This window comes from Ceratina calcarata, unplaced genomic scaffold (genome assembly GCF_001652005.2).
Source record: "Ceratina calcarata isolate Rehan_Ccalc_2016 unplaced genomic scaffold, ASM165200v1 scaffold81, whole genome shotgun sequence".
Classification (NCBI taxonomy): Eukaryota; Metazoa; Arthropoda; class Insecta; order Hymenoptera; family Apidae; genus Ceratina; species Ceratina calcarata.
In genome coordinates this window covers 500186-524482 of record NW_017179422.1, presented here as the reverse complement: position 1 = coordinate 524482, position 24297 = coordinate 500186, and the positions used below count along the sequence as shown (strand labels likewise).

General features: G+C 45.1%; 1 protein-coding gene across 1 annotated transcript; it reads right to left on the bottom strand.

Moving 5' to 3' along the window:
• Nucleotides 1–647: 647 nt before the first annotated feature.
• Nucleotides 648–22843, bottom strand: LOC108631141 (fez family zinc finger protein 2). Its single transcript, XM_018034876.2, has 2 exons — nucleotides 21930–22843; nucleotides 648–3781 (listed from the first exon to the last, which is right to left on the bottom strand). The coding sequence occupies exon 2, from the start codon at nucleotides 3770–3772 to the stop codon at nucleotides 2621–2623; it is 1152 nt and encodes a 383-aa protein (XP_017890365.1). The 5' UTR covers nucleotides 3773–3781; nucleotides 21930–22843; the 3' UTR covers nucleotides 648–2620.
• Nucleotides 22844–24297: the final 1454 nt, after the last annotated feature.

Sequence of the window (24297 nt, the reverse complement as noted above, 5' to 3'; positions counted from 1 at the left end):
GCGTAAATCAGAACAGAAGCACGTCATTCCCCTCTCCCTTTCTCCCTCTCTCTCTGTCTCTGTCACTCTATCCCTCCGAAAGAGACACATCCTCCCCCAACTCCTCGGTGTTCGACCACCCTCCGTGCATCGATCAGTCTCGTTTTCTACCTTTAACTAACTTTTTCCCCTGTATACATCGATACTCACTTCCTTAACGAGGAGGCCTCGGTGGTCCCTAAGCGCAGTAAATTGCATCTCGCTTAGCGGCAGATGATGCTACCATATTCGTCTCTCTTTTTTCCGCGACACCTTTTTCTCTCGTCTCTCCTGCCTCTCTTTAACGTATGAGTAACAGAAAGATCGGATCAAGGTAGACGATGTGCTCAAGGGTCGGTTCTTTCCACGGTAGCCAGCAGATTAAGGTTCGTACGAACGATGTGGCTGATTTTTAGAGATTAGTACGCTCCTATCCTCGTAACGTACATTACACCGGGGATTGAGTATCCTTACCTTTTCTTCGAGCCAATCGATGCTCCAGGCTATTGTAGTAGCGTTGCTGATTTCTAAATGTATCTACCAGAAAATATGTATACGTAGGCGTATCGAAAGGTTGAATTTATGGAATTAAAGGTGCAGAAGGTATGAAGTGAAGCAGCATACGATAGTTCATTGGTATCGATGATTTTATTGCATTGGATCGACTCATATGTACAACAAGGGACACATACATATGCATTTTCATCTACTCTACCGATTATCTACATATATAACGATTCTTTATTTTCGCCGTTGATTATGATTAATTAATTCACTTCATCGTCGGTCATGTCTTATCTAAATCGTACGGTAAAAATTTGAAACACGGTTTGAATATTGTAAATTGTATTGACCAGAAGAAACAGGAATACTTTCATTCAAAAAATAATTATATCCTGGAGGGAGAAAATGAGGAAACGGGTATAGTAGGAATGACTTTTGGATGGCGAGACGTAAATAAAAATGCATAATAATTGAATTAATCGTACAAGAACAAGGAACATTGTCGAAGAACTATTCCCTTTTTACAATACGAAACTCGTTTGAAAACAATCGCGCGTACAATAGAGCCATAAACTGGCCGTAATTTCAATAACAAGTATTAATTAATCGCCAACATTCTTCCCTCGCGCATTTGCTACTCGTCGCTTAAGAGCTACTATCACACCGATTTATACATTTCGCCTAAAGATAGATAAAGATAATGCGATCAATGTTTGTCTGCCGTACGTTACGCTACATTGCTCGCTGCGTGAAAGCTCCTAGACGAGCTTTCGCGCGGTCAATGATAAAAGAAGAAATCCACGTCGAGCCGGGCGAAATTTCGAATACGCGTCGTCGAAACGCGGCTCAATTTCTACAGGGTGAACCGTATCTAAACGTTGAATCACTAATTTAAGTGTGCCATTGTTTCGCGTTTAAATTACAGACATATTTTAGAGACATACGAGAAATTCATGGAACTTTGTGAATTTTTATACAATTTATCAAAATGTGTTGGTAACCCGGAAACCGGAAATACGTGATGCTATGGTGTATCGATATATTTGTGTATTTCTTTAATACTGTCCACCCTGTACGCGCCAATCTCGCAGATCTTCTATTTGGTAACGGATGTAACGAAATCTCTATCGCAAGTACAAATATTTACAAATATTTACAGAAATAAGTAATTGTCTCTCGTAGGACACCATCGATTGAGCTTTCATGCGACGATTAATCGGATATCATGGGCGACTCGGTTTCCGATATAACAATCGTGCTAACGCACGCTTATGTCCGTTCCTCTGTCTGTTGATTTACCTGCCAGCGCGGTTTATTTCGACTGATACGACCGATTATTTGCTTACTTCGATATATTCGTGCCCGATGTTTTGCAGTTGGCAACTGCTCGTTCGGTTAAAATATCGTTGTCCCGTCGGGATTGACCGCGACGAGTCGTCTAATTCGATTATTCGTGCTGTTTGCACGCAGTTTTTCCTCTGTTCTCCCTTGCCGCGCTGCACCGTCGCGTTGTCTGGTTCATCCTCGAAATAAAGAGTTACATAATTCCTATTCCCTCCTTCCTAAGAATGCACATTTCCTCGAACGAACTTCAAACACAGCATGCATTTATTGGTAACGTGGATAAAAAAGTTTCGAAAGGAAGGTGTTTGAAAGGAAATTTCATTTCCGCTTACTTGATCTGCTCCTAAGCGTGGAAATTGTTCAGTGACGGAAAATGCCTGAGGCTAATCTTAAGATAAAACAGGAATAATCTCCTATAATTTGGTTGCTGTTAGATGAGGTAGTTGGTTGCCTTAAAACCATGCGATAACACGTACGCATTCCCCATTCCAAGTCTTTTCCCCATATCTTTGGTATCTCTTCTTGGTCTTCGTGTCGAAAGTAATTACTTTCATCTCGTGGAATCGACGGTCCTCAGCGTCGAATCACTCGGTATTCCACTCCACGAATTTTCTCTCGTTAACCATCGATATTAGATCGTGGATCTCCCTCATTTCGAAGGTTGTGTCAACTGGCCGATATCTCCCGTGTAACAGGGTGGTCCAAGGATCAACGGATACTGTGCCTTCCTCGGATAGTGAATCCCATCACCTTGTCACAACATCTTGCTCAGATAACTCGCGGAGCCAGGTGGCGGGAGCAGGAAAGGACTAACGAACGAATGTCCGCCGGGTCCGTGGTGAACGGAAGCGTAGCCGGACTGTTGATTATGGTTCTGCGCCGAAGTACCTAACCCGTTCAACACCGGCGAACCAGTGTCGTGCAATTTCCTCATGTGCTTCTTCAAATCAAAGTTCCTACAGAAACCCTTACCGCATATCTTGCAGGAGAACGGTTTCTTGTCGTTGTGCGTGTGCATGTGGAACGTCAGATTGTAGATCTGATGGAACGCCTTATTGCAGATGTTGCACTTGTACGCCTTTTCGCCGCTGTGGGTCAGCTTGTGATTCTTGTAGTTGCCCTTCTGATGGAAACCCTTGCCGCAGCACTCGCAGACAAACGGCTTATAGTTCGCGTGGATCCGCCTGTGCGTGTTCAGCGTCGAGCTACGGTTGAAAGCCTTGCCGCAGGTCGGGCACTTGTGCGGCTTCTCCGCCGTGTGAATGATCTTGTGCCTGCAAAGGGTGCTCGCCTGGCGAAAACCCTTGCCGCATATCTTACAGACGAACGGCCGCGCGCCGGTGTGGACCGGCATGTGTCTGGTCAAATTGTAATGCGCGTTGAACACCTTTCCGCACTCGGGACAGGTGAACGTTTTCTGCTTGTTCGTCGCGCTCAGCTCGTTGCTACGTGGTCCGGGGCTCTTCTTCTCCCGCTGATTCTCCGGCGACGCCGTTGTCCGGCTCATCTTCGAGAAAGCTTTCTGGATGGTAGTGGGCAACGGTGAATTTTGTGGAACGGTGGGTGTAGCAGACGGCGGCGCTGGAAAGGCACTCAGCAACGAGTTCGGGTAATAAAGAAGGGAATATGGTTGCAGGAGATTCTGATGCCTTAACGTTGGCACGTATTTCTTGAAGGCTGACTCCAAATTAACGGAATAAGTTAACGAGGGGATGCTAGGCGGCGGTGGTTGTAACGGCGTGATCTGTTGATTATTGCTTTGCTCCGTGAGACGTTTATCCGGTTCCATGATTTTCGCTATGGAGAAGGTCAAGTTCTTGCAGGGTGCTGGGGATGTAACCCTTTCTGCGGGGAGGTTCGTCGGTGTTTCTGTCGCCATTGTGCTGCCGAGCGAGAACGGTTGCATGGTAGATATCTGGAACGTAGAAACATCGCCATCAGCATATTTAAAGAATACAAAACGGAATAAGAAGAAAATTATTTTCAGAAGGATTCTATCAGAATTATGTGAATCAGATGGACCAACTGCAAAAGCGACGCGTTCACACGAGACTTTAGCAATCTTGTAATGAGGGAGTAGGTACTGAGTCATGATGATCAATTTGATAGTTTCAAGGACTGCTCTTAGTACCCTCTGTGAGATTCACTTCGCAGAAGTCTGCCTGTGTTTTAGTTTACCTACACGGGGACAGCGAGTAGAATGGTACCCACATGCCGGCGAATCCGAGTGAAACACGTGGGGTACCGACTATTATATCCAGCCAATTGGCTATCGCATTGACATGAAAACGCATGCTCGGCATTGACCGATGAGGGCTGACAAACGATTAAGCAATGCTTTATTCGCAATTCCCGAAGTTAAACCTTGCTCTTAACTCAGCTTGGCACTCAGCACTTAACATGGGTCCCACCGTTCCGCGTTCGTTACACACGCATATTATGTCATGTACAGATTCTATAAGTTTTATACTTCACACTTGAAGAAGAAGTGAGAGAAATGGAAACAGAGATAAATAGTGAGAATGTAACCTAAGGGCAAAATATAAAAGGGGAGAATTGCACTTGAGTGCTGAATGTGAGGAACGACTATAACTTCGAGCCTTATTTCTCAACATAAAACAATTGCAAATCGAACGACGTGTAACGATCACGTTCGATCTGATTCTGTATGCATACGCAATTTGAATGTTGACTCGCGGGTGAAACAGCATGAATATACAGGTAGCCATTAAGCATGTGCAACATGGAAAAGAGGAATGAATGGCGAGGCTGAATGAGTCGCGAAATGGTCAGCACAGTTAAAGAGCAAGCTTCCCCGAGGTATCATGGAAGGTTTGCACGTCGAAAAGTAGAAATGTTTGCTCCGTAGAATGGCGTTATGTTTGGACTTAGAATGACGGTTGGAATTGGATATGATTGCCGGCTGGTCGGTTCGTAAAACGTTCATTTCTATTTCATCAAACGTGCTCATTCCTTTCCGTAGACGCATGAGTTCACACAAAAGTATATAAAAAGATCTAATAATTCTTGTTAGAAGAAACTCATTAAAACTTATTTAAAGCGTAATTCTGCAGGCTTCGAGGTACCTCGTGTTAGAAAGTGAGGAAGAAAGGGCGATATACTATGCGCGGTGTACAACCGCGATGAAAAATGCATGATTCCAGAAACGATGGAAATTCCGAACCCCCTCGACGAGGTGGATAGAATACGTCGCAGTGGTCCTGGCCAAAAGCTCCGCCCATTATCCGGTACCTTTCGATTGCCCTACAGCAAAAGGCAGCCCTAATAACCGAGGAACAAGGAGCGGAAAAGCAAGACCGGTGTGAGAAGCGAGACTCGTGAAGGGAAACGATCTCCTCGCGCACCCCCGAAACGCCCCTGTGACCTATAGAAAACCGTAGACGTCGCGTCAACCTCATCGCCATGGAGCCGCGCAACTGTCGACGAGAGTGACAAAGGACGTGATTATTATGCCATCGAGTGCTGCCAAAAGTAAGCCTCAACTTTGAGTCCCCCTTCTTCCACGTCAATGTCGATTTTCATCCCCCTTTTCTTTTTAAATGCCTTTTCTAGGTTCCTCGGTTTTCACTTTCTTAAGAATCTCAGTGTTTCTCTGTTTCCAGTCCTTTCATTTCATTTTTGCCCTTTTCACTTCTCGCCTTTTGCGTTATCTTCTCTCTTCCGCCGTTCCGTTTCTTTCTCTTCTGCTTCTTCTTCTGTACAATGCGTTTCTCTTTTACGGTTCAAATTCACATTCTGTGTCTATCATTATTATTGTTGTTGTTGTTATTGTTGTTATTATTATTGTTATTATTATTAATATTGTTGTTCTGTATTACTCTGCTTTCTTGTTCCTTCCACGCAACTAAAGTGTATCCTGATATATCCCAGCTTTTCTTCTTCTTTTCTCTCTCTTCCTGCTGCCTATCGTCACTTGCCGTTTTGTAATCCGTCGCAGTTGAACGACGGAGAGAAGAAGACGTAAAAGCCAGGGCGAAACGGTGGGGATCGAGGCGACACGATTGGCCAACCCGTCTATCATCCTCGGAAAAGTGACACAAGGGGGAGAGCCGCAGGGGACGTGGTGGGGGTTAGTATTGTTACAGTACTTAACAAGCAGTCGAGGTAATCAGTATTGCTCCTTGCGGCAGCCGGCAATTCTGCCAATTTGCTCTAATCTGCTTGAAGCATGGCCGACCTGTCCTCTGGGATGATTTTAGTTTCTTCTTGGTGATCTCATATCGATCGGACAAAAATTTGCAATACTTCTAGTCGCTTGTACAATAATTGTATTCTTCATTATTCAATCCTGTTGTCCCTTTATAAAAACTTTATAATTACGTGCGATGAATTTGTTGATGAGTTCTTAGTTTTCGTTTGGTAAGATTTTAAATTCATGGCCGATAGTAAGGTTGAAAAGAAACTCAGGTACCGCGAGGTACTCGACGAACACGGGGCCACCCGAATTGCATTCCTCACTTCCGACGGATGAGATTGACGTGAAATGTACAAAGTTTACCGATGCGGTTACTAAATGGTCCGAAGAATTCAATCACCTCCAGTAAACCATCAGGCGGTAACGAGCGAATCAGTGGATCATGCCGAAGAAAGTTGAAGGAGCTAGAACGAACTTGAAATGGCTTTGCAAATTTACCCGTACCGTTGTCGGCCCATTAATTATCTCCTCTCCTATCCCCTAACGATCACTCTTTCATTTTCTTATTCCACTCGCCTTTACGTTGCCAAGTCGTCGCAGTTTTAATTGAACTTTGATTGAAAATCTCTAGTGGTAATCATCGACAGAGATAGAATTATTATCAACGTGCGAGCAGGTCAACGCGTTCCCTCTTATCAGGATCGAACGGTTAACCCCGAAACGGTAAACGAGGATGATTCGAATCAACGAGGCACACCAATATGAACATTCTGAATCGGTGGTGGAGAAGGGTGCAGGTGGGTGGATAGGAGTTTCGCGTGTACAGAGCGCATCAATCAGCAGCTCCTTCTGCGAATAATACCTACTCATGAGGTCACACGCCTATCGCTCTTTTCCTTTAAGTGGCGATAAGGAAATAAGCTGGCCCGGACGAATTCTGTTGCTTAACTTTATTACGATCACTGCTTAACTAGTGGAAGATAGCGCGAAAACGTGTCACACAATGTGTTTGTCATTCAGACAAAAAATAGATGGGTAATTATTCTTCGGTCAACCGGAGACGGACAGTGAAGATGAACATGATTTTGTTGGAAGTCAAAGCTCAGATTGTCTGTGCTATAATTTCCTCCGGGTTATAACTCGAAGAGAACTACGTAGCACTTTTGTGCGAAAAGCTGCGAGATGATGTGTAATTTTTATTAGAACGTCTCAAAGTCCGGGCAGCGGCGTCTTTGGAAGAGGCCCATTAGTCGGAGTAACCCTCATTGTTCCACCTCCGACACTGGGGTATTCCGTGATATGGCGCGTGAACGGTTGACATATAATTAGCATTTGGGGTAACGAAAGCTCGGCTGAAGATGACAGGAGGCACAATACGTGCCCACTTGGTTATCCTCTGTCCCATAACTCGGCCACAAACCCGCCCTTTCTGTTCGCGCTCGCTCGACGTCGTGCGTCGCGTAAGCCGATTCGAAAATTAACTGGCTCGTAATCCTTCTAAGGGGTTCGTCGTCTATCTCAGCGAAAAATTTTCTCGCCGCAGGATCCCCCGTCGGTGAAGATTCGGTTAACATTTACTAAATTTCGGATTAACGGCACGCGACTAAGAGAGAGAGGGTTATCAAATTCTTTCTGCACAGCCGCGAGGGTGGTAAATCGGCTGTAACTCGAATCGTAATTACCAGGTGGAAACGGGGTGAAATGAAAACGATCTCGTGCCGCTTTTTTCTTCCCCGAGAAATTTAAACGCGCGCACCCGTGACTCGTGATTTCGAAGTTTCACGTTATGCGAAGGACTTCGCGGAGAGAGTGATTTAAAGTTAATTGGAGAGTGCCGGTGGTGGCGGAGGCGAAGAGGAATAAATTGCGAGTCGCCTCGCACGAATCAGAGAGGGGCCCCGCGGTGCCTATACTCTACCGCGGGTGTATTCTGAATTAAGTCGCTCAGTTGTACACCGTTTACTTAGCTCCCCGACTGCTCTCGAATCGTGCACCGGAGAATGGCTTAATTTTAAGGAACTTTGCGGTCGTTTCCACAAACTTTAATTTTATCCGTCGAATGTCGTTACACCGCGAGCTTCACAACGACGTGTCCTGATAATACTTGAAACCTGCCTTTCGTGCATCGTGTCTATCTAACCCATCTTTAAATTTGCTTCCCACAATTTCCGAGCGAACTTAAAATACGACTTGACACGCGTTGAAACAATTTAAATATCACCGGGCTCGTATAATGTTTGTATTTTTATACCCAATTACATTTTTTAGGCAAAATTGAACATTATTTTAAGGATGTATAGGCTAAACACTTAAACAATGCTAGCATGTTGAATTTGTTATTATAGATTCCCATTACTATCAAAAAGCTACCTGCAAAATTTTAAATCAATTCACGGGTTTTTTGAAAAATTATAGTGACTTAAACTTTGTATGTACTCTTATGGCAATCAGCAGTAACCCAAAGAAAACTTTCTGCTATTTGGTGTGCGAAATTGGAAGAAACAACTGACTTGAGGAAATACAAGCCTAAAAATTCTGAAATTTTTGACGCCTTTTNTTCTTGTAGAGGACGACGAGATCTATAATTTCTGTATAAAAACTTTTCGCTAGCGTCAATAATTAATTGAATATTTCCCTCTATCCTTTTGAGCACGTAGCTATTTATTATTAGCATTGTTCTTCCGACGTCTGATTTCTTTTTAATTATAGGAAATGCGTTTTTCTGAAGTACATAAACTTTTGGGATTGATTGTATAGCTAATACATCCTTAAGGAACGAGTCCAAAGAGACAAAACTGTACTGGGAAAACAGAGCGCGGAACAAAGGAGGCATTGTTTAAAACGAAACCGAAGTGATTCGCAGAGAGCCCTGCGTATGAGCAAGCGTGGAAGGGTCGAAAAAAAATCGGGTGCCCACGTGCGTGGCCGTATGAATACGGGCGGCTTTCCAAAATGGCAACGAGTCCCGCTGGGCTCGAAGCATCTCGAATTCACGTAGTCCGTCGTATCGTCGAGTCGAGTCGAGCACAGAGATGGCAGGGGGTTCACAGCTGCGCAGTCTACGGGGGTTTGTTACCCCTCGCCCTTGCCCCGTGCCGTTTCAACTCTCGGTTGGAACACCTCGTTATCACCGATTTCTACCTTCCGCTCCTACCCTTAAATTCAGTCTGGAAACCTTTTCGATGCTTCCTGTCTCAACAGTTGAAGCAGTCTTCTTTATGTTTAAAATATGTATATCAATTTTAGTAATTCTTACAGGAACGACATGTCGTCTTCAAAAGATGCATATTTGTATCAATCATTGTACGTATCAATTAGTCAATCGTAATCGTCCGAAAACCATTGAGTAAGCACAAACGAGATTACAAATTAAATATAGAAACGCACACGTGCCTTTTGACAACGCGACTTGACGATTGCCACAGCGGGCGTCTCGACTCGCCTTCTGTGCGCGTTCATTTCGTATTTTTCGGCGTCGTTGCCGGTACCCCGCTGACAATAGCCGCGTAACTTGAGATCGTCGGCTTTCGTCAAACATAATAACGATCGCCAACGACGATCATAATAGTCTCACGGAATAATAAGTGGGATAAAAGTCAGGAAAACAATTGGTACCGCCATTGTCACTTCGCGGCCCATTCAGCCACCCCACAGGCCTGTTTGCGTTCCGCTCGTTTTGTCGAGGAACTGCATGGACACGATGGGAATCGTTCGGTCTCACAATGCCGGAAATCAAATTATTATCGACTCGCTTGAGGCAATGATCGTTCCTCGACCTGGCAAATGAAATTTCCTTCAGGGAAGAGCAAGACGGTTCAATGTACAAAATTCTCACTTGCTTTTCGTTTCATAGTTTTACAGGATTTTTCCAAGACCCAAAAGTGAACCTCGTGTGTGGATATAAATAGTATAACAGCTTAAGAACAATTGAAATCTTCTATCGCGGTCGATTCTCCGAGGCTCGTTCCTCCGGTCTTATTCCCAGTCGCGCCATCTCCTCCCACCGTTCTAGACAATGTGCATTACAAAAGAGGTTCTTCGTCAGGCACGCTGCGTATATAGAAAACGTTGGCGTACGTCTGCGAGCGCCCTTCCGCTGCTTCCGCTCGCCGCTATTCAATCGCGATCACGATTCTCGAAGGAAGAATGGACCAAACTCGACACCGACGGGGGATACTGCGCGCGAGTGGATAGGGGTGGCACCGGAAGTCTTGCGTGCCATTTGCCTCGTACGATATACTTATACCACGTCTTCAAGAATCGTCGGATGAATGAGGGATCTCCTTGAGTGGCGCGTGCCCGGCAACGCGACGCGTCTATGGTCTACCTCTAAAATGATCAACCTCGCTGCTGCGGTGTCGGGTTTCCCTTTCACGGAAACGGAACGCCAAACGTCGGAAAACGCCTCTTCGAAACGTCAAACTGTCGGTTCAAACCTTTTGACTAATCGCCTTTTGTTTTACACCGATGACTTTGGAAAAGCTACCTGTTCTATTTTTAAGTTCGTTAAGGAAATCAAAGTAGATGAATAAATTTTCTGTTACCGTTAAGAACTATCACATGTCTCTTTAATGAAAAAAGACGTAATTTCGAGTCTATCGATAAAACTGCGAATTCAATAAAAGCATGGATTTAAGGTTACACTTTCCAACTGCTGCGAACCGTGTTTCTTGAAATCGCGAAATAAATTTCCTACGGCACGAACAAGCGAGCAAAGGGGGTTACGGTATGAATAGTCACACGCAAATCCCGTCGTGGCTATTGGTTCCTTATCAGATATCAGTTATGTGCTCGATTTGGGGTGCGTGCAGCTTATTACATCTGTGATCCATTGATAAGCACGTCAAATCCGCCAACAACACACTCCTGGCCGGGCGAACCGGCATTCGATCGAAACCCCTCGAAACCGTACTTCCTTGCTACTCGAATCGATTACTGAGACCTTCTCGCGATTGGAGTAGCTTCGATTCAACCTGTCTTACCGTCGCGCCGCGTGTCTCAATCACCCATTCCCTGCGCCCTATCCTCGTCCCTTATCCGCCTAGAAAATTGTGATCTTCTCTCATCGTTTCAAAGTTGATCGAACATTCTCATCGATGTACACATTTCTCATCTGCCAAACGCTATACTCGACTTTCAGATTCAAATTTAAAACTCAATAATTCGTCTTCATTAGAAAATAGTTATATCTAATTTTGTATTTAACAGTCATGGAAAGAAGAATAACGAAATGGAATATAACAAGAATTATTTCGAGATGTGTGAAAGACGCTCGGTTACGATCGTTGATCACACGTATCCCCTTTCTAGGGGTTAAGAGTCTACCGATTCTGACGGGTTAAAGTGTTGGAAAGAACTAGTCCGACGGCTGCCATCTGCCACCCCCAACCCCCGGGGGTTTCTAGCAGCGGACGTAGAAGCAGAGAGAGCAGAAATCTCGCGAGTGGCTTGGACGGCTCAATGCCTCTAACCGTCTCTTGGCCACCCTCAAGGAACCACCCTCTTCCTCTCTTTCTTTCTCTCCTCAACTCCCTCCCTTTCACTCTCTCTCTCTCTCTGTTCTTTATCCTATCTTAAACCATAACACGAAGCTTTTCATACAAGATTATATAGGATATTACGCATTAAATGTCGCAATTCGCTTCTTGCCTTTCACTGTCTCTCTCACAGACTCTCTTTCTCTCTCCCGAGCTTCTCAAACACGAAGAAGAACGATAAGGGAGAAACCCTCGCGGAAATGGTTTACTTAGAAAAATTGAAAAAGACACACAGCATCGAACGGTCTGTTATATTTACTCGCGAGACGATCCTCGGTTTTTCTTTCGCTTTTCGAGGATCCGAGGGAACGGAAACGTTCTCGTTCCAACAAGGCGCCAAGATGAAAAATGCTTCCCATGCGTGACTCCGCGGTTGAAAAGCAATTGAGATAAAGATAGCCATTCTATTTGACTTCGTTCCATCCATTCGATTCTTTCTTTAAGTTCCTCTCGTATTATTTTTATTTTATTTTTTTAACCGTCTTCAATTTAAACATTAAACAACAATTAATTAGTAAGAGAATGAAAATTCCAAATCAAAGTCAGTAAAAAACTACACGGGCAACAATGTGAAGGAATTAAATGGTGTAAGATGAGGAAATAAGTGTACGACAGAAAAAGTGTCGTTCATACGACCCACTCCCCCAATTTCGATCCAACACGAGGCAGCTGCTTCGTTTCGTGAATTCCATTTGAATAATTCCACCGTTCTGGCGCGTGCTGAGGCGACGTGCGACGCTCCGTCTGGACCTTCTACTCGTTCCACCACGAGATTGGTCTCTTTCCGTGGTATCTGGAATCCTATTGGTCCATCGGGTCAGAGACACGTGGCCGGATGTTGCTCTACCTTTCAACCGTTTCCGCTCGCTGATGAATAATACCGTCTTGCCTCGTACCGCAACGCTCGTCTTTCGATCGATCCCTTGTTCAGCCGTACGCTCCGTCTTGACTACGCCCACCCCGGCAAAGGTGTACACATGGAATTCGAGATAGCTGTAATTCCATCGGGCCTTTGACGGATTAATTTTGCAGCTCGCCGTTCCTCTTCCAAATCGGTTTCGGAATTTAGCGACTACGGATTTAATTACCCGGAGATATTTCAAACTTCTGTATTCTTTCAAGAGAACGTATTCAATTAATTCGGGTGCAAATGTCACGTCAATTAGTGAGAAATTTGAAGCGTCGCTGTACGAACGTGCGGAGCAATTTTCAAACTTGCAATGATTGAATTTAAGCGAACTCGACATTTTTTAAATGCCAGCAGTAAAACACAATCCCTGTCGATTTTGTGATTTCTCTGCTGTAATCGAATTCGATTTGGAATTCGAGAATGGGGACGACTTGAAGGAAGCGATTAAAGAAAAAAAGACGGGGTGGCGAGCTCAAAGTGACCACTCGACAATTTATATGATAAACGGTTGGTAGGGTCGCGAAACGGGAATGTGGTCTACGTCGATGGAGGTGAGAAGTTTATTTAAGACCAAATCATCCTTCGTCGATTAAGGTAAAAGAGGGTGCGTGTAACGGGACGACGGGGAACGACGTAAGAAGAGAGGGAGCGGGAGGGTGGTACGTGTTATTGCTTGTATTGTGGCGCAACCCCTCGAATCGTCAGTAGGGGTTGGTTTTAGTCGGCAAACTCTCCCCGGAGATTTCCAAGTTCTCGTTGTCGTTAAACGGGACGCTGATGCGGAGACTCGACCGAAAGCTACTTGTTGGTCAATACCGAGAAAATACCGCAAAATCGAAGGCGAGACAAAAAGGACGTCTTGTAACGCGACGAGATCTCATCGTAGAAACTTAGTACATGTTTCATCGAGAAATTAATCGGCAGCGATGATCGCAGTCGCGTTTCCAGAAAGTCTATTAAATAATTCCTGTGAATTTCCTGCTTGAACACCGCAAGATCTCCGGTTTATTTTGATTCACGTGCACGACTCACGAAATAAGTTTAAAAACCCAGGAACCCTCGAAACGCAGGCCTCGAATAAAACTCGTTTAACAGATGCACAAGCTGCCCTTACTCTCTCAGATAGAGAATCACGAAACCGAACTGGCTGGCAGCTACAACGCGAAAGGATATTTTTCTCCGACAACCGGCTGGTCAGATCGATATCGTCTCCTTAACATGCCCGTAGCAACTTGTCCGCGAATAATTTCCTTATCTCGAGGGCGAGCATTATGAGCCCGTGCCCGGCCCCGTAAATATCCTTTCTCTCTCTTCGCATGCCCTTTTTCTTTCTCTCCCCCCGACCTTTAGCTCGCGTTTCTTTCTCCTGCTTTTTTTTTTCCAAGCATTCCAGTTCTCACCTTCGCAGCAGGTATCTCGCCGAACCGAAATTTCCCCGGCTCGACCTCGTTTGCATTAATTATCCTTCGTTGTATTCCGTCTTGCGCGTAATTGCGGATGCACACGCACGCCTGAGCACACGAGTCTCACCCACGCACACGTACTCACTCGCACACACGGCGTCCGTAGTCCAACCGTACGCGTTTATCGCCGACGTAGCAGATATATATCGGGTTATATCAATCTTGCTAAGTGAGCAATGCATATGCTTATGGCGACGGAAGGTTTTCGACAACAACCGGCGCACAGAGAAAAAGGGGAGACGGCGAAGGAGCGAGAGGCGTGGGCGTAGAATGCCCACTGGGCATCGTTCTTTTTATGCATATGTATGCATATGTATGCACACGCATGCAACACCGGCCGGATATAAACACCTGCCCATCATGCTCGCCTTTACGACCAGCGTCTCTTCGTTCGTCCACGTGTGAAGGGCCCTTTAAATTTTAACGGGGGAGTCGAGATATTTATTGCCAAAGGTGCTACTGCTAGCGTTTATGATCCGCGTTGGATTAACGATGCCAATTAGCCAGGGACAAAAAGTAATCATCGTTGCGCTATCTTGCACCTGATGATGATTTATGGCCCGCTACCAGATCGATTTTTTATAGATTGATATTTATGCAAATATCGTTTCGTATCAGGGCTCGTGTCCACGTACACGTGTGCGTACGATTTTCATGCACATGGACGAGCGAACGGTAACGCAGGAGTCTTTTAGTAAAAAAATGATCAATTGCTATTTTGCGAGGGCGTACAAACGGGTTCCATCCTGATCCCGGGGCTGATGGCCCACGAGGATACGAAGAAACCTCATCCACGGTTTTGAAAAGCACTCAGTTCCTGAGCAGCGAATCTTATCTGATGCCGAGAGCTGATTGATATCACGATATAACCTCGAGAGGGAGAGATTCGAGCCTCATCCACCATAAACCATCCCCATCGTCAGCTTTATGAACCGACATCAGGCGGGCGGGGGTCGACGGTGAACATTTAGTGCCTCCGAGGTAGGTACACATTTAATCGTAATCTAATATTTAAAAGGTAATTTCACGGCCTGTTTACTTCGTGCAATCCACCCTCTAACCATACCCCGTTGTCAGTTTTTCCACCCTTCTTACATGTTTTGCATGCCTTCGGCCACCGCCAAGCGTGAGAATCGAGCTTCAATCGATCGAATTCTATCGTTTTTTCACTTCTTCGATTAAAGTCATCTAAAGAGTCGGACATGATTTTATCCACGGTTCCCGGTTTTTATCTTTGATTTCGAACCCGATGAAAACCGATATTCGTGGAGCAGACGAAAAACGAAAAAACCGTAAATGGCCGACGGCTTGTACCAGGAGAAGCCAGGTATCGCGGGCAATAGGTAGACACGATAGACACGACCGCGTCCACGTGGCAGTATAATGAAAAAGCTAATATATTCGTTTACTGCTCGTAAACAAGCCGGGCATTGTTATTATCACCGGCAAGCCATTGCGATTAATCGTCTGCCGTTGATTCATTCGGCTTAATTTATACGTAAATTATACCCGGTCGCCCTTTCGGTGCTCAGTGAATAAGCATGAACTTCCGGTGACCATAAACTTCTGTTACATTCTAACCATGCTCTGTTACCTTCTACCGTATGTAACATTGTTTCGTTTTAATGACGAGAGAAATGTTGAACGACGCGGGAAAAATGAACTCCCAATACTTAAGATTGACGGCAGATAAGAAGCGGAACGAGGTAGCAACGTCTCTTGATACCTACGGATTCATCGAGGAACAAAATAAATTACAGCCCGGTGGGATTGCAAAATGCGTCGGCAATAATCCACTTTAATCAGGTGAACATACGAGATATATCGCGTGAACGAGGTCATCGACTAATAGAGGCGGGCATAAAAATTAAAATAGCAAATTGGTGACACGACGACCGCTTGAATATGCATAGGCCTTGCGAACAGCGTGAACCTGTTCGTGCTGGTGTTCATTCAAAGCAGCTGGTTAATTAAACTAATCGAGATAATCCGAACAGCCGAGTAATTAGTAGCAATGCGTTCGCGGCGATAATGCGAGATCGTAATGCGCCGGCCACCGCGGCACTGCAAAAGACAGTGGATTTTACCGAATGATTTTGGTACAAAGTTCTGTTTAAACAGGTTTCGAAGCTTTTTAGAAGCGATGCAAAACGTGGAAGAGTCGCATGGCTGTGCTCGATCGGAAAGTGTTGCGGGTTAAACGGGCGATAATACGATGCGTGTTAAATTGCGTTAGATCTGTGCTTATTAGTCACGGCACGGGCAAGCTGCGTGCGACGTTGAAAAGGCAATCGTGTAATACGTCATAATTTCCATAGCGTGACTGGACACTCCTCCGGTACCCTCCATGCAACATCACGTTAACACCTATAAATGGGAATTTATTATTTTCCCGTGTCTTGTGAAAACGAGCCTTTTTATTTTCGGTCTTATCTGCACTGCAATTAAGCACCAAGGGTAAAACACATTTTCACCATGCATCCATTCCTGCACGTATAATTTTCCTGGCATTTAATTGTTTTAAAGGACCAACGACACATTCCAGATAAACCAATATTGAATAAAGTACAAGGGGAATATAAAAAAGTTTGCTAGAAAACAAAAAGAAGTTGTTACTATTTATGTTAGTAGAAAAACTGTAATACACGTTGGAAATGTGTTTCCTAACTAAGCGATCATCTTGCGATACGGACGCTTCTTCCCCTGACGAGTGGCGTCCTTTTAATAGGCTGCATTTGTTCTCCAATTAAGGTACTTTTTACGTTTTTACTTCATTCCTCCGCGCGAAGTCTAATGAAAGAACCTTTCTTAAGTATATTTTTGCAACACCGATAAATAGTCCTGATACACATTTCGACGCTGCCTGAGCTTTTTCCCCTGTGCGACGCGCTAGAACGGGTTTATGGAAATGCTCGGGTCATTTTGTGCCGTTCCGCCTAACGACTTTCCGTTTGTGGACTACCACGATTTTTCTCTTCCCGCCGACTAAACTTCCGGACGTTTCGAAACATCTTTGAAAACGCTTTTTCCAGCTATGTAGTAGCAAGAGAAACTTTCACGAGTTGCGATAAAGCTAAAAGACGCATGGCGATTAAGAATTGCGTCACCTGTCCGACATTTATACGCGATAACTTTTATTGTAAAGTCCGACGAGTCATTAGTGTCGTTGTTTTTATTCGAGGCATGATACCAATGTTAGATATCTTCGATCTGGTGTAAAAAAATGGACACGTCGCACCTTTCATCGTCAGAAACCAATTTAAACCGTTAACCAATTAAACGCATTTCGTGATGAGAATTATTCGATCGGTAGTGACACGGCTGTGAGATTTTCGATGCTATGTAGGTAGCTCGTTTTTCAAATAACAAGTATAACACAATTCTGCACAGTGAACCGATTCGATTGATCTCAATTAATTGTTTTGGGAGCCTCGTTGAAAACAGACTCGTTTGAAATCGAAGAGAAATTGGAGTTGCTTTTTGAAGTCTGTAGCTGGTATAAAAACGAAAAGCGAAAAGAACGAAAATATCCCACGAGTTGCGAGAGTTATCAACGAAATCGAGACGAATTTCTTTGAAATGAAACGGACGATTGAATATGATGCTCGAAAATAATTGTAGGAATCGATGTTTAATGGAGTTACTGAAACTTTCGGCGAAACTCATCGAATAAATAAAGGGCGCGCTGATACGCTGCAATTCGAGGTTACGTTGGAAGAGGAAGTGGTGCATTAATTTCGAGTTACCCCTCGAATTTCCTGCGACCCCCGTACGTGTAACCACTACCAACGACCGGCAGGAACTTGGGAGTAGCAGTTACCCCGAAGTGTTCGGGACGGCTGGTAATTTGTAGGTAGATATACGATAGACAATAACACAGGTGAGGGGCGGCGGTACCGGCTAATTTGTTTATCATAACTTTATCTTGATTTATTGCGCCCTCGATGCACGCCTCGCAACGCCAATCGCGCACGTTCATGCGCTCCCTTCGACGTATTTGCACGCGCATGAATTAAAAAAGGAATTGCCGGAAAAGTGCCGCCTGCTATCTTATTCTTCCACAATCCCTCTGCTCCTTGATAATAATTCGTCCAACATTCGCTTCATTGAAGTAGTCAACATTTTCTGTTAGCCCAAATTCTATTTTAAATACATTCAATCTGACACTTGAATATTTGAAATGACGAACGTCCCGTTTGCAACGTTGATGAACTTTTCTCGAGTCTTTATCCTCGTTCTAATCCTGATTTTTGATCTCCAATTCAACGCTACAAAGCGGTCCGCATTCCAGGCGAAAGATTATAATCAGATTAACGAGCCCAGACACAATTATAGATTCCGCGATTGTTTCATCGCAGGTAAATTATCGCTGGAAAAATGCAGTCACGGCAGCCGCCGACAAGAAAGCAGCGCGACAAGATAAAAACTCGCGAGCCCCGGCGTCGAGCCCGGCGCTCGCATCGAGGAGCTAATTTTTTAAAGAGCACAGCGAAAAGGGGGTGCGAACAGGCGGAGCAACCCCGTCCGCGCTCTATCCCTCCCTTACTTGCCCCGCTGTCTACCGGAGGAAGGTTCCTCCGCGTGCAAGCTCGATCGGTGTGCACGCAAGCTTCTGGAAGAGCTTCGTGGCCGGCTCGTATTTCTCGCCCTCCAACAAGATACCAACCACCTTTAGCCCCATCCTCGAGCTCGCGGACTCACACGTACTCTCACCCTTACATTTCGAAAACGTAGATAACGTCTTTTCCATGTACGTACACACGTGCTTGCTACGTACGCGTCAAAATGTGCGAGTGACTAACCTATGGTACACCTACACGCGTGTTTCCAAAGACGGATGTCGTTGTACGTACGTGTTCATGCATAGTGTGCAACATATATGTATCTGTAGAGGAAAGATACTAAGACATGAAAGAGGGTCTCCTGGTATAGCCGACAACTAACTGCCACGGTGCAAGCCTTGCAACGCTGTGAGTGCTATCTAGCTAACTATCGCTGATCCTTGGCGCGAGACGAACCCACGGGGAGAATAGGAAAGAGAACCGGCGGAAGGGGTGGTCTCCTGCTGGTGGATCGTTTGAAACAGAGCCTGTTACGGAAACCTTTGACGTATCTGTGAAATATTTTGCTCAAATTAACTGGCTTCTTGCGAGCTATTTTGTTAGAGTACATTCTAGTTTCATTTCATGGTTCGGTATATGTATATTAATTCATACACTGATTCCATGATTCTTTCATAAAGAAATGAAGGAAAGTTTGTGCTCTGTACAAAAGTGTAAATAAAACGTTTTAATGAAAAATGAAAAGTCCTTTGACAATAAGCAAGAAAATTGGACGGTACGAAATCTCTTCAGGAATGGTTGAACAGCTCGAATACTTAGGTTCGCTCGCGTGATCATTGTTTTGCTCGTGTCTCACAGGATCTCGTGATGGAAGATATTTAAACGCGGGGAAAGCAATTTTAAAGTCAAACGCCTGGTTTTTTTTACCAACCGTGTAATTTTTGCATGTCACAGAAGTTCGTGGGTGGAGATTGAAACGTGACGAGGTAATAGAGATATTTAAATGTGTCCAAGCGGTGTTAACAAATACAGATAACAACGCTCGATAGGTTTGTAACATGGAATAAAAAGACGAAGAACATCGAGGAGTATAAGAGAACCAGGAGCTTAACGTCCGTTTAGGCTGAAGACTGCACGAGGCCTCCTCAAATATTAGCGGAGGCCCGCGGGGTCCCCTTTGAACTCGAATGCCCCAAAATTTCTATAGTGAATAATCGGAGACAGCTGGCACGATGCGAAATCAAGTAGCGTAATAATGCTCCGAAACGGCAGCATTCAGAGCGGGGAAAAATGAAATGAAAAAGTGAAGGAAAATGCACGGTCTCCCTCGGATTCGAGTATCTCTGCTGTTTTGCCCCCTCTTCTCCTTATTTCAAATATTTACGTAGCAAAAATATCGACCGAAGCTTTCTTCGAATATAAATTTTTATCCCTCACAAAATTGGTTAAAGAGCGAGCGTTGCGAAACAGTTAATTAGGACAACGATGCCTTCGTGCTAATTTACGCGCATTATTTTATTGTTTATAATACTCGTGAAATTAAATGCCCCCAAATTTCTGCTTAACTTCCATTGGCCGTTAATTAACGTATGCATAATAAAAGGGGCTTTTTTTAGCAACGTTTATCTTTTACAATAAAACAGCGAGGTTTAAACGAGGGAGCTTAAAAGGAAGTATGCATAAATGAAGGAGTGGGTCCGGCTAATAAAGCGATATTCTCAATATTCGGAGGGATACGCGACCACATCTCAGCGGTTTGATCGGCAATTAGTGTCGCTGTGTAGCAACGTTCCAGGCGCGGCCTTTCACGAGTTAAATGACACACGCTGCGCGCGCGATAGCTGTATGCTAATCGCACAGGCCCGCTGTAAAATTTGCTCGTCAGCTGCCCCCGTTGCGGCCACTAACAAATTTGACATAATCAAACTCCGATTCCCTCTCTCTCTCTCTCTCTCTCTCTCTCTCTCTTTCCCTGTCTGGCTGTAATTTCACTCGCAACGAATCCACGTATGAATTTCATTGCCTTAATGGCACAAAGGTAAAACTCGTTGATCTATCAGATCCAAGTAACGTAGTGTCGCGGTAATCCAAGGTAAATTAATGTGTTCACGCGTGTACGCATGTTAGGGTATACAGCGAGAAAAGAACGCGGTCTACCTTCCCTCTGATAAAAGAAAAAACCAAGGAAACCTCTGACGGGAAAAAAAAGTGACGGAACCACCCCGGTATCGGGCAGTTTATCCCGCGGGAGGAGCTACGATACAATGAATAAAGAACGAAGCAACTTGGTCGAGTGAGCCCTGTGAACGAGGCCTTATTGGGATATTAATCGTCGTACCAGGCGAACGCCCTGTCCCCGAGTGTTTGCACGAGGTTTGAAGAGGCTGCAACACCAAAGCTGCCTTGCAGCGAAAACCCTCTCCGTAAAACCCCCTCCTTTTAAGCGCAACGAAACACTACAAGACCCCTTCTCCGAGCCCTTCCAACGTGTTCCTCTTTTCGAGCCGTGATACTCGAAAAGCCTAAGTACTACCACGCTCGAATATACTGCTCGTATACTTCGGACACACTCGAACCCCGAGCCACTTAGGTAAGCTTTTGCGTACACGTTAGAGGTAGGTAGGCAAAGGTTGATAGGCGTGTTGCACGAATGCTTCGAAATAATGGGCCGTCGATTGGCCGCGCTTGTTTAGAAAACATAAACGGGGCAAGCTAATTGTTCGCTAATTTCCAGTGCCACTTGTACGGCTGTTCTTCGATTCAATGCGTCACTGTAACAATGCGCCGTGTTTTCTTTCTTAAAGTAGGAATCGTTTACAACGATTTACATACATACATACATATGTTGTTGGTTCTCTACGATAAGCGTTACAGGCTGCTTAGAAATGGTCCTTCATCTTCACCGCGTCCGTCGCGCGTCGCTCCGACGCAAAGCTCAACCCGGGTGGGAATCGTTTAAATAGATACTGGTAATGGTTCACAGTTTGTATTCTGAAGGATTTGCTGATATGTAACTGATTTCTCTGACCGATCAATTTATCATAGCATGACAAAGTTGTTTTCTCAATTTTTCTCTTACAATTTGATGAGTTTGAAAGAGAAAGTCTGTGTGAATGAGATGTGTACTTGTATCCTGAGTTGAACTCGGGAAGGCATTCAAAACGCGTCGGGTGTTTTAATCCATTTAGTTGCCAGCCCGAAGAGGAGAGGTTCTTCTGTTTCAATCCACTCATAAAATCCGGCTAATTGTGCTAAGTCATTCGTCTCATAATCCTCCCCCAATCATCCAATTTCGTGTCTACAGTCTGTCAAAAGCTAACGATTACTAATTTCTTGTTCATAAAACATCGTAACAAGCTTATTACCAATACCTATCAAAGGAATGTCGTGAAAAAGTTCTTAGAGGAAAACTGTAATGAATAAAGGAGTACTTACAGAATCCGTGAAAACGTCACGTGGCCCGTCCTCTCGAACTGGTCTTGGTTTCCCGACGATCTTTGACACTTTCACGAACCTCGCTTTCGACAGACGGGAATCCGAAAAGCAGAGTTCAAGTGTTTTAACGAAACTGCAGTCGACTCTACTTGATCCGGGAGTTCGTTCGTTTCACGCGGCGTTGCAACAATTTTCTTTGGATCACCAATTCGAAGAGGCTTCGGTGTTCATGATGATACGCGACGGCCTTCGGCAGGTCGACATCCATTAGCTGAAAGTCCCTCAAATCGGTAGCCGACATTATCGAAACCACACGATTAGTCCTTCGGCTTTGATTTTCGAATATGCGCCATTACGCTTGACACTGAATCTTTCAACAAATTGATACTTCCGGTTCCTCTATAAGCTTCCCGTTCATCACGCCGCGAACTTGAACTTGAACAGTAACTTCCGATGTCGTAAATAATTTACTCGCCGATCCAACTTGGACAATTCCTATTCTTCATCGTTGCAGAGATTCTTCCATAGAACTATTAGACTAACCGGTTGCCAGAATCGTTACCCATTTCCGGTATCGAATCCGTTCGGTTTCACAATTAGATAGTTTCTGTCTCGAAGGTCGTCACTAACTTTTACAACGTCTGCATGCTTTTAATACTTAGTTCCGTCGAAATAACACTGTGCGCGGATCAACGTTAGCACATTCGGGAGCCAAATGTCGTTCTCACCGGGTGAACCACACGCGGAATCACTCAATGCTTCTCAGTGTCCTCAGTTCTCAGTGTTGATCGGTGATCTGTGGCGAATGATCAACGGAGATCACGAACGATCCGTTGACCGTTGGAGGTGCTGAGGTTGCCGCTGCTGACGTATATGCGGTGGCTGCTGGCGGAACCCAACGATGGTTTCAGCTGGAGACAGAAGGGTGAAGGGAGGTCACGAGTCGAAGGTAACAGCAACCACCAATGGGGCGGTGCCAGAGGCGGAGCAGAGAGCAACCTCGAAGAACGCCCATCTCTTTGCACGATCATAGACTGCAACACCCCAAGGAATGCACCGTCCTCGTCGCACTCCAGTCTCGGCCATCGTTCGTCTTTTTCCGACTACCTTTTTTCTCTCCCCTATTTTTTTCTCATTCAATTGGGACGAAGGCGACACGGAGCGCGGCGACGTTAAAAGTGCAGGGCTCGCGACGGTGAAGCTTCCTTGCTCGCGTTCGACACTCTTCATCGATCCCTCTTCTTCTTTTAGCCAGCCTCCCTGGGATTACGGTCTCCGATCTCGTCACCCTAGCATTTTAGGAGGCGAACAAGGAATCGTGCGACATAATAGAATTCCTCGGCGAAAATAATTTTACTGCGGAAGCTGTGTTTTTATTTGTCGACAGCAGCGATGATTACGACCCTCGCGTCGTCGCGATAAAACAAAATTCGAACTTTCGCAAACTCAGAACTTCGATCCCAGCCGATTTCTACTTCATCCAAAGGAGAAAGCAATTTTTCTGCAAACATGCATTAAGAATAGCTTCCAGAAGTTTGAAACGAAGACGCGCGTTAACCACCGAGCGTACTTAATAAAAAAATATTTGCTCGTAAGAATCCAGCGAAAGGTAAAAGCTGGCGGTGAAATGCATTGAAAAGATTCCCGTGTGCACAGTATGCACGGGCGCGGGATGGGGGGTGGGGAGACTGAGGCCCGACGGCAGCGGGGGTTAAACGAGAAGAGAGACAGTGCGAGGGAGAGAGAAAAAATAGCCCGGATCGAGGGGTCGACGAATAAGCCAGCGAATGAATACCCAGTATGGATTCGTGAGGAGCCAATAGGGCTGCGCGATGTCCTCCCTCGTTCGAGGGAGCCACGCCAATCGTGGGCGTCCGTCACCCTCCGGGCTTTTCCTGAGGGGTTGTGGCTCTACCTGGCTGACTGATAAAGACAGACAAACTTCTGTCTTCCGTGGCAGATCATGCCAGCTTTGCCAGGCAGACGACCTCGCAGCAACCACACCTCCACCTTCGCATCCACTTTCATTCACTTACAACCACTTTCTACTGACGCCAATGCTCCGACGCCTTTTCTTAGATTACACGCCTGTTTCCTCTGCCCTCGTCGCACATCCACTATGTGTGTGATTAACGGATTATGAAACTCGCCGGTGGAACACGGAGGTGCGAGGAGTGGAAAGGAAACGGGAAAATATGTGTTTGTGCGTCGCAGCGTCGACAACTTTACCGGCGATTAAACGATGCGGGGGACGTCATTCGTCAGAAGTCCTAATGCTGGAAGTGGGCTGTATATCGATAAAATATAACACCAAAGTGTATTTCCAATCGTGTCTTAATTTATTCTTCTAAACTCTAAAACGATTACA

Coding starts and splice junctions, on each gene's coding strand:
- LOC108631141 (XM_018034876.2), bottom strand. CDS start 3,772: ATGCAACCGTTCTCGCTCGGCAGCACAATGGCGACAGAAACACCGACG.